Raw genomic sequence first — 10,751 nt, 5'->3', positions numbered from 1 at the left:
CCCTCCCTCCCTCCCTCCCTCCCTTCCTTCCTTTCTTTTTTTTTTAAGTTTTATTTTATGTACATATGTGTGAGGATGTCAGATCCCCTGGAACTGGAGTTATAGACAGTTGTGAGCTGCCACGTGGGTGCTGAGTGGGTGAACTCAAGTCCTCTGGAAGAGCAGCCAGTGTGCTTAACCACTGAACTATCTTTCTAGTCCTGCTCATAACTTTTGTAACTGTATTTCCAGGTGATCTAACACTTGCTTCAGGCTTCCTTGGGTATTAAATGCAAGTGCATACATAGATTTACATGAAGGCAAAAACTAATACATGTCACTAAAATAAAAATAAATGTGAACAGACATACACACACATATATGCGTGTGCTGGAAGAAAAAAGAATGAATGCAACATTGTTTCATTTGTTTGTAAAAGTAAAGAAGAAAGTTAGTTTTATTAAATACTTGTTTTTTGAGACCAGCTCTGTTTGTCTCTCCTGCCTCTCCCTCCCATGTGCTGGGATCACATGTGTGCATGCCCAGTCAAAACATCATTTTGATACCTAGCAAAATGATCAAAATATGGTTTTTATAATTGAGTATTTTGTTTTTCCTTTTCATGTTTGTATTTTACTTTCTATTCAGTTTTACTTAAGGAATAATTGTCAAAAATTACATATACTTAGAACATACAACATGTTTTTATATTTCTGTATATGCCAAGCAAAGTGATATATTTCACTGAGAAATTTTATTTATTTCCTTCCCTCTTTGGTAGGGTCTCACTTTGTAGCATAGGCCAGTCTTGAACTTGCCTCAGCTTTTGCTCTTGTGCCTAGCCTGAGAATTTTAATTTTTTTTAAAGAATTATTTATTTTACATATGTGAATATACTATAGCTGTCTTCAGACACACCAAAAGAGGGCATCAGATCTCATTACAGATGTTTGTGAGCCACCATGTGGTTGTTGGGAATTGAACTCAGGACCTCTGGAAGAGCAGTCAGTGCTCTTAACCGCTGAGCCATCTCTCCATCTCTAGCCCAAGAATTTTATTTTTTTAATTTATCTTAAAAAATTTACAATTTTATGTGTATGTGTGTACCGATATGATGGGTGTCCTCAGAAGCCAGGGGACAATGTCCCAGCTCCTGAAGCTAAGAGTTGCAGACAGTTGTGAGCTGATTGACATGGATGCTGGGAACCCAGGGCAGGCCCTCGGGAAGAGCAGCAAGCACACTAACTGTGGAGTCATCTCTCCAGCCCCTCTTTTTCTCTATTACATGGTCCTAGAACTTGTTATGTAGCTGAGGATGACCTGGAACTCTGGATTTTCCTGCCTCCGCCTCCCCCAGTACTAGGATCATGGGGTAGTGCCATCTGGTCTGATTTATGTGGTGCTTGAGATGGAATCAAGGGTTTGTGTTTGTTGAGCAAGCACTCTGTCAACTGAGCGGTAGAATTCTCAAACAAACACTAAATCCACGGCCTCATGCATACTAGACACATAGCAGTTGCCCTTTTAAATTAGGCTTTCACTTTTACATTTGTTAAAGCCAGGCTTTCCAAATAAGTAAGCCAAGGGTAAGCATGTCTTGACAGAGGGTGTGATGGTTTTCAGAACACCTGAATCTCTTTAGTGCCCTGGCCTCTCTGTCATTTGAGGCTGCTTTATTGTCAGCATAAAGAGAAACATGTGTTCCAATAACTGAGTCTAATCCCCCAATTATTTTTGGACTGTGGATGTTATCCTGTTATCAGAAAAAGATTATAAGTAGTCCAATGCAGTGATGTGGGAGTTGGTAGCTATAGATTTAATAGAATCAAAGTTGTTTTTGTAGATGCATTAACTGTTAGGAAAGACATAATTTTTAGGTGTGTTTATGCCTCTGATAGAAATTCCTGAATGACAGCTGTGGTGTACATGGCTCTAACACTTTGTGTTTTAGTCTTTTTTTCCCTCTCTTTTAACATTACATTTGTTTATTGTACACATGAGTGGGTTATGCATGCCATAGTACAGGTGTGGAGCTCAGGATAATGGAAGGAGTTGGTCTCTCCTTCCATGTGGGTCCAAGGTATTAAACTCAGCTTGTGAGGCTTGATGACAAGCACCTTCACTCACTGAGCCATCTTGCTGGCCCTTGCTTGTGTTTTAGCCTTTGGTTTTTTTTTTTTTTTTTTTTTTTTTTTGGCTTTTTGAGACAGGGTTTCTCTTATACCCCAGGGTAGACCAGGCTGGCCTCGAACTCAGAAATCCGCCTGCCTCTGCCTCCCAAGTGCTGGGATTAAAGGCGTGCACCACCACTGCCCGGCTTGTGTTTTAGTCTTAGTGAGAAAAATCATCTTCAGTTTATTTTTTTCTTTGAAGTTTGTCTGTGAGTTGGATCTGTGCATTGAATGCATGTCGACATGCATAGACATAGGCTTGTATGGTGGGCAAGACTGATGGAGCTTCTCGGATTGTGCTCTACTTTATTCATTGGTGTAGCGTCTGAGGTAAATCTAGATACATCAGTGTGGCTTGGCTAGCTACCCAGCTCGTTCCAGGGATCCTCTCCCCTCTCTCTCTCTCTCTCTCTCTCTCTCTCTCTCTCTCTCTCTCACACACACACACACACACACACACACACACACACACAGCATTTACATTGGTTCTGGGACCTGAAATCCCATGCTTGGGCAGTAGAGCTCTTTTATCCACTGAGTCATCTTGCCAGCCCTAGGTTTTGTTTATTTTATTTTTTTACATTGATTTGTATGTGTGCATGATCTCCCTGGTCCTCAGATTTTGTTTTTGAGCCCCAAGTCTCTTGTTTCCTAAGGACATTAAGCTTGTTATTTGTTATGTAGCTTGAGCTTCTCTAACTCCCACGTGCTGGGATCACATGTGTGACCTCACACCCGTTTCTTGGGTTTGGGATGAAACCTGAGGCCTTTGAAGCCTTTGAGGTCTTGACACCAGGTGAGCACTTTACCAACTGAGCTACATCTGCACCTCTGTCAAAACTTCTTTTCAGTTACAATTATTTAGTATGTATGTATGTATGTATGTATGTACGTATGCACAACTTGAGGAGTTCCTCTTCTTCCACCAGATGGATTCCTGATATCGGCAAGCCTTAGCAGCAAGCACAGTTTTAGGATATGATAGTCTCATGTACCTCAGACTGGCCTTGAACTCTATGGGATTAGCTGTCTTTGTTTTTTATATAGTGTATAGCCTAAGCTAATATCTTATACTTCTAGACCAAATAACAATGATTCATTCTTATATTCCCAGCACTTAGAAGGCTGAGGAGGAAGACTGCTTTAAGTTTGAGACCAGGCTGTACTAAGTAATAAATTTCAGCCCACCTTGGGCTATGGTATGAGACCTTGTTTCAAAAAGCCTACTAATAATAAAAATAAGAAACAATTTAAAAATCCTATGTTCTTACATTTTAATATCACATTTCTTTAACCTCTTTTTTTTTTTTATTAGAAGAGCAAAATTATGTCTGTACTTTCTTTTTTCAGGAGCAGTAGAGAACTCTGGACAATTCTACTCGGGAGGTCAGCTCTTAGAGAATTGGTGAGTTACAGTGTTCTAGACCGATTTTTAGGAGTTTTTATAATTTTGATTACAAAAAAATAAAATCAGAAAAACCCAAAATGGAGAGTTGTGTTCTTGTGTAGGTACTGAAATTTTCTAAGTCACCCTTTACTTGTACCATGTCATCTATAAAGACAGTCATGCCAATGCTGAGGTTGTCTGAGAACACGCTGCAGAGAGCCTCTGCTGCTTGGGCTGAGAAAGGTGCTCAGGCCTCTTTCTCATGCTTTCTTTGTTTGTCTTTTGTAGTGTATAGTCTTTGCTACCCCTCTTTAAGTTTCGAGCGGACTGTGATACTAGCCCTGCCCAGGTTCCCTCAGATCCTTGGATGAAACACACACACACACACACACACACACACACACACAGAGAGAGAGAGAGAGAGAGAGAGAGAGAGACAGAGAGAGAGAGAGAGAGACAGAGAGAGAGACAGAGACACAGACAGACAGACAGACTGACTGACTTAATTTTGATATGCTTTAGCTCAATGGCTGGGCTTTTCCAAGCCTTCCTTCTTTTCACCCCCAGCTCAGCATCCTAATCTGCTTTCAACTCAGTTGTGTTTTTAATCTCCTGCAGGCTAACCAGCCCCAGTTGGAGATGGCTGAGAGCAGCTCTGAGATCTCACATGGCTGGTGGCTCTTTGCTGTCTTCAAAGCACAGTGAAATCTCTCTCTTCCCTTGCAATCTCTCTGTCCTCCCTTTTGTCTATTTGCCTGCCTGTGGGAAAACTGGAAGTCCCACTTATTCCACCCAGCTCACTGGCTGCTATCATCTTTATTGATTGATCAAGAGCCAATTGGGAACAGGACCTTCAGGGTTCACATGCAGATTCCCCATCAGAGCATCAGAACCACCTCCTACAGCCTTTAGCTGTTAGTTCTAAAGTGTTTTCAAGTATATATATGACCAGAGAAGGATAGTCGTTCATGTTGGTCCTTCAGTTTCTTACCCTATGAATAGTGTTCTGGTGACATTCACTTACTGTTAACTTTTGTTATAAATAACACAGCCTTATACCTATCTTAGAACCTTATATGATATGCCTTCATCTGATAAGGATCCTTCTAGATTGAATCCTTAGGGAAGGACATCACAGAGAGCATTATGTGCTCAGAGTGCTCTGGTGTAGCATTCTACTTCACATCTGGGCATGGTCTACACTTTAGCCCCAGGACTCCAGAGCCTGGAGTAAGATCTCAGAGTCAGACCATTTTAGATAGACTACCTAATCTCAAAAACAAAAAACAACCAAACACCAAGTAGTTAGGTCTGGGCAAATGTTTATTTATTTTTATTTTATGTATGTGAGTGTTTTGCTTGCATGTATGTATGTATACCACATGCATGTCTGGTGTCAAGGAGGCCAGAAGAGGGCATTTGACACTCTGGACTACAGGCACAGACAGTTGTTGGCTGTTATGTGGGTAGTAGGAACTGCAGTTGGACTTCTGCAAGAGCACTCGGTGCCTTTCGTCTTTCCTGAGCCTTGAGTGCTTGCCTTAATCTAGTTCATTACAATAAAGTGATTTTATTTTTTATTTAATGATTACTTGTTTTTATACACATGGGGGTTTTGCCTATATATATATATGTATATCTATATGAGGATGTTGGAATCCCTGGAACTGGAGTTTCAGACAGTTGTGAGTTACCGTATGGGTGCTGAGGACCATTGAACCTGGGTCCTCTGGAAGAGCAGCCGGTGCTCTTAAACTGCTGAGACATCTCTCCAGCCCCATGAAGTGATTATATTAAAAAAAGAAAACAAAAATGACTTCTGGAGTGTATCTAGCGTTTTAGAAGAATGACAGACAAGATCTGCTATTTAGTAAAATAATGTAATCAATAGAAAGCCGCTTTATAAATATTTCCATAAATAATAATACAATATTAATCAAAGAAAGCGTTGCAACATTCTGTAATTAGAATACTTTAAACCAGTGGTTCTCAACCTTCCTAGTGCTGTGACTCTTTAATAAAGTTTCTCATGTTGTGGTGACCCCCCAACCATCAAATTATTTTTGGTTGCTACTTTTATGAATTATAGTGCAAAAATGTATATTTTCCAATGGTCTTAGGAGACGCCGGTGAAAGGGTTGTTTAACTCCCCTTCCCGAAAGGTGTTGTGACCTAAAGGCTGAGAAATGGTGCTTTAAACTGTAGTGGGAACATTTCAGATAGACACAAAGAAATGTACAGTGAGTGGTGTGACCCTGAAGTCTGACTCAGGTTGCATTTGTGTAATTGCCTTGTTCTTTTGCAGAATCAGATTGAGGCGGAACTCAATAAATATTGTCAGCGGTTGTTAGAAGGGCTTTCTTACTACAAACCTCCCAGGTATGGTCATTCTAGTGTCTAGTGATGCCAGTCCCTCTCCTCATCTTTCAGGACTCCAGCATGGATGCAACTGCCCTGTGCGCTTTTAAATTGCTCAGCTAGAGAGTGAGCAGTTTGGATGTCTGTTAAAAGGAAGGGTAATTTCATAGTAATAGTCATTCAGTTGTCTGTCACCCTCCCCCAGACGGAGTTTCTCTGGAGTTCTGGCTCTTCTGGAACTCACTCTGTAGACCAGGCTGGTTTGGGGATTTATTGAGTATTCAAGTACTATTTATAATATTTCTAGTTGACCACATTTTAAAATCTAAGTGCAGAGATATAGCAAGCAACAAAAAGGTTACCAGTGGCTGATACTTGCATAGTGTTTGCAGTGTGACATTTCTTTTTCCAAGCATCTTCCTTCCTTCCTTCCTTCCTTCCTTCCTTCCTTCCTTCCTTCCTTCCTTCCTTCCTTCCTTTTTCTTTTTCTTCTTTTTCTTTTTCTTTTAGATTTATTTATTTTATGTATGTGAGTACACTGTAGCTGTCTTCAGACACACCAGAAGAAGGCTTTGGATCCCATTTCAGATGGCTGTGAGCCACCATGTGGTTGCTGGGAATTGAACTCAGGACCTCTGGAAGAGTGGTCGGTGCCCTTAACTGCCGAGCCATCTCTCCAGCCCTTCCGAGCATTTTTCATAAATTAGTTAGGCAGGGGCTTTGTATGGTAAGAAAGTCAGCAGGAGGCTGGAAATCATCCTCACAGGTAGAGTGCTGGTATACCCAAGTCTCTCCATTCAGACTCTAGCACCTGAACAAAAAAGTCACCTTATATTCATCACATGGGGTTTGTTTGTTTGTTTGGTTTGTTTGTTTGGTTTGTTTGTTTGTTGTTTGGTTTTTCGAGTCGAGGTTTCTCTGTGTAGCTCTGGCTGTCTTGGAACTCACTCTGTAGACCAGTCTAGCCTCGAACTCAGAAATCCAACTGCCTCTGCCTCCCAAGAGCTGGAATTAAAGGTATGTGCCACCACTGCCTGTCCATCACATAGCTTTTTTTTTTTTTTTTATGGTTTTTCGAGACAGGGTTTCTCTGTGTAGCTCTGGCTGTCCTGGAACTCACTCTGTAGACCAGGCTAGCCTCGAACTCTCGAGCTCAGAAATCTACCTGCCTCTGCCTCCCAAGTGCTGGGATTAAAGGCGTTCGCCACCACCGCCCGGCATCACATAGCTTTTTAAATACTTATTTTTATTTATTCTTTCATCATATACTTCGCCCTGACTGCAGTCCTCCTCTTCCCTCTCCTCTCAGTCCTCTCACCCCTTTATCTTGCATCACTTAATCTTTCTTTGGTGGTGGGGGGTGGGGGGAGGGCATTGAGACGGCTTCTCTGTGTAGCCCTGGCTGTCCTGGAACTCACTCTGGGGACCAGGCTGGCCTCAATGAACTCAGAGATCTGCCTGCCTTTGCCTCCTGAGTGCTGGGAGTAAAGGTGTGCGCCACCACCTCCTGGTTATCTAATTTTGAAAGTGGCCCTTTGTGTGGCTTGTATTATCCACTGTGCACTGGAGAAAATAATGCAGTTACCCAAAGAATACATACAAGTCCAGGTTCCACTTCCAGGGGATCTGATTCCCTCTTCTGGCTTCTGGAGGCAGCAGACACACATGTAGGCCAAACACCCATACACATAATGTAAAAAACAAAAGGGAGTTTAGAGAGAGAGATGATTTTATACAATAACATGGCATTTGAAGTCTAGTAGAATTTTTGTTTGTTTTTTGAGACAAGGTCCACATAGACTGCCCTCCAAGATGTTTAAAAAAGTTAACGTAGATCTACAATGAGATCTACAGATAGCACTGTTGTAACTGGTTTATAAGGCACATGCATGATGTTGTTACATAGGCATAGCCTGTTCTGTGTTGTTACAAAGTTTATAGATGTGAATGGGTATGGATTTTACAGGCACTAAGGAAAAAAGAAGGCCAGTGCCATTGAGTGTTTTTATTTTGTGCCCTTGGGGGTCATTGTGAATGAGGAAATAACTAAGCATTTTTCTCATAGTCCAAGTTCAGCTGAAAGAGTGAAAGCTAATAAAGATGTAGCGTCACCTCTGAAGGAGCTGGGCTTAAGAGTCAGCAAATTCTTGGTGAGTAAAACTTAGCACAGGGTCAGCTTATGCTGCTTGTGGATGCCTGTGGCTTCATTGTTAATGATGTTAGTACAAGTTGTAAGCTTCCGTGGCTGGTGCTCACTCAGGGCTTCTTGCTTTAGGGTCTGGATGAAGAGCAGAGTGTGCAGTTGTTGCAGTGTTACCTTCAGGAGGATTACAGGGGTACTCGGGACTCACTAAAGGTTTGTGACTCTGCCAGCTCCCATTGGCCTTTCCCCCTTGTAGAGTTTGGGTTCTTGCCCTTTACAGAAGAAACTATAGATATACAGGTATTAGGCAAGACTTTTTTATTTTATTTATTTATTTATTTATTTATTTATTTATTTATTTTTGAGACAAGGTTTCTTTGTGTAGCCCTGGTTGTCCAGGAACTGCCTTTGTAGACCAGGCTGGCCTCAGATTCAGAGATCCACCTGTCTCTGTCTTCCAAGTGCTGAGATTAAAGGTGTGGATCACCATTGCGCAGCTAGGCAAAACTTTTAAAGGCTGGAAAGAGATATCCCAGTGTGTGTTTAAGAAGACATCTGTCTTCATTTGTGCAGGGGTTGAAATGTAAAAGAATTACGTGTGAGAGACCTGAAAGAGCATCCAGCCTGTCTGGCTTTCATCTTCTGTATAAAGAGACAGACCAGAGGAGAGGGAAGGATTTGTCAGTTTGGTTAGACTTGGCTTAAACATAAGGTAGAGATGTTTACAGAAACAAAATACAAGGGCAGTCATGAAGGGTGTGGTACATCTTTTTCTTTGCCAGTTGAATTCTACTTGTAAGATACCTTCTCGATTGTTCTGTTTCCTTCAGACAGTCCTACAAGATGAGAGGCAGAGCCAGGCTTTAACCCTCAAGGTAAGCACTGATGCTGCCTCACTTTGGTTGACGCTTGTGTGGCAGCTTCTTCTTCTTCTTCTTTTTTTTTTTTTCGGTTTTTTGAGACAGGGTTTCTCTGTGTAGCCCTGGCTGTCCTGGAACTCACTCTGTAGACCAGGCTGGCCTTGAACTCAGAAATCCGCTTGCCTCTGCTTCCTAAGTGCTGGGATTAAAGGTGTTCACCACCACTTCTTGACTCTGTTTTCTAAGAGTTCCTGACTTTCCTTTTTTTCCCCTCCCTCCCTCCCTCCCTCTTTCTTTTCTTTTCTCTTTTCTTTTCTTTTCTTTTCTTTTCTTTTTTTTGGAGCCAGGGTCTTATTGTATAGTCCTGGCCAGTCTGGAACTCACTATGAGCCACCATGTGGTTGTTGGGAATTGAACTCAGGACCTTTGGAAGAGCTGTCAGTGCTCTTAACCACTGAGCCATCTCTCCAGCTTGCTGGAACTGAGTGTTTAGACCACCTCACTATATAGAATCACCTCCCTCTGTTCCTCAGTATTGGGTAATAAAGATGTGTGAGGCGCGACGCTGCCTTGCCTCACTTTTTAGGTCTTAGCTGAGGCTTCTTAATCCCATGATCCAGCTGAGGAATTTTTCCCAGAGTGCCTTCTGCTGCTGGTGCTAAGAACTCTTTTGGGGATGACTGTTCTGAGGCTCAGTTAACTTGAGATTTTGGGTGGGGAGGGATGACGCAGGGCTTCAAGGATGTTAAGAGCATCCCTCACTGAGTCCCCTTCTCAGTCTTTTTAAGTTAACTTCAGCGGGATTGGTTTGTATTTCTGTACTCTTCATCTGTCCTGCAGCCTTCTCACTTCAGAGCTGTCCCAGGGATTTGAATTCTGGAGTATTTCCTGTTAACAGTCTGTACAACTTAAGTCCATAGCTTGCAACATGATTGAACATGTAGTCCTGGTTGCTGTGTGTTTGTTTTATGTATTTGACCTGTCAGTTTGTATCTTCTGTATTATTTGGACCCTTTGAGAACTCATGCTAGAAAATTATAGAAGGATGCCAGGCGCACGCCTTTAATCCCAGCACTTGGGAGGCAGAGGCAGGCGGATTTCTGAGCTCGAGGCCAACCTGGTCTACAGAGTGAGTTCCAGGACAGCCAGGGCTACACAGAGAAACCCTGTCTCGAAAAAGAAAAATTATAGAAGGAATTAGAAATTCTTGCTAGCCCGTATAAAAGATATACAACCCAGGTATTTTATTTAAAAGCTATAAGTCCAGATTGGGCAGGTATGAACTCCTTTCCCAGCCGTACCATCCCTTGTTACTGGCTGGTTTTCATTGTAGTGTGTTCCTGCTCCCTCCCCTCACGGCTCCTCCTCCAGTCTCTCCCTCCCCTCTCACGACTCCTCCTCCAGTCTCTCCCTCCCCTCTCACGGCTCCTCCTCCAGTCTCTGTGTCTTTCCTTCTTCTCTCCTGCCTCTACCTGCAACCCCAGCCAAGAAAATGAAACCCTGTCTCTTTCTACCTACCACCCAATCACGGGCTTTAGTCTTTTTTTGACCAATTAACTTGGGGGCAAGGTGTTTGTGATGATCTCCTCATCGGGGGCAACCAGATCTTGGGGGCCAGAATTTAGTATTTGAATACAAGCAACCCACTAGAGAAAAAAATTGTTTTTTGGAAATTTGTTTACATTAAGTAATAATTCCTTTAATCTTCTTTGGCATATGATTGTGGAGGTTCTTAATTCAATGTGCTTACATTTCTGTGATTGCTGATACTTGTCAGGTCTGTCTGTCTTTCCTCCCTTCCTCCCTCCCTCCCTCCCTCCCTCCCTCCCTCCCTCCCTCCCTCCCCCTCCCTC

At 42.4% G+C, this 10,751-nt stretch overlaps 1 protein-coding gene across 1 annotated transcript in view; it reads left to right on the top strand.

Annotated features, from left to right (window-relative positions):
* Nup188 (nucleoporin 188) overlaps nt 1-10,751 on the top strand; it is a 58,566-nt gene that overhangs the window by 7,582 nt on the left and 40,233 nt on the right. Inside the window, exons 2-6 of the mRNA XM_028757152.1 lie at nt 3,501-3,555; nt 5,843-5,916; nt 7,961-8,045; nt 8,171-8,251; nt 8,869-8,913. Of these exons, the coding sequence (XP_028612985.1) occupies nt 3,501-3,555; nt 5,843-5,916; nt 7,961-8,045; nt 8,171-8,251; nt 8,869-8,913 (340 nt within the window). The remainder of the gene's footprint in view (nt 1-3,500; nt 3,556-5,842; nt 5,917-7,960; nt 8,046-8,170; nt 8,252-8,868; nt 8,914-10,751) is intronic.

Source organism: Grammomys surdaster, unplaced genomic scaffold (genome assembly GCF_004785775.1).
Source record: "Grammomys surdaster isolate TR1022 unplaced genomic scaffold, NIH_TR_1.0 126133, whole genome shotgun sequence".
NCBI lineage: Eukaryota > Metazoa > Chordata > Mammalia > Rodentia > Muridae > Grammomys > Grammomys surdaster.
This window is presented reverse-complemented; position numbering and strand designations above follow the sequence as displayed.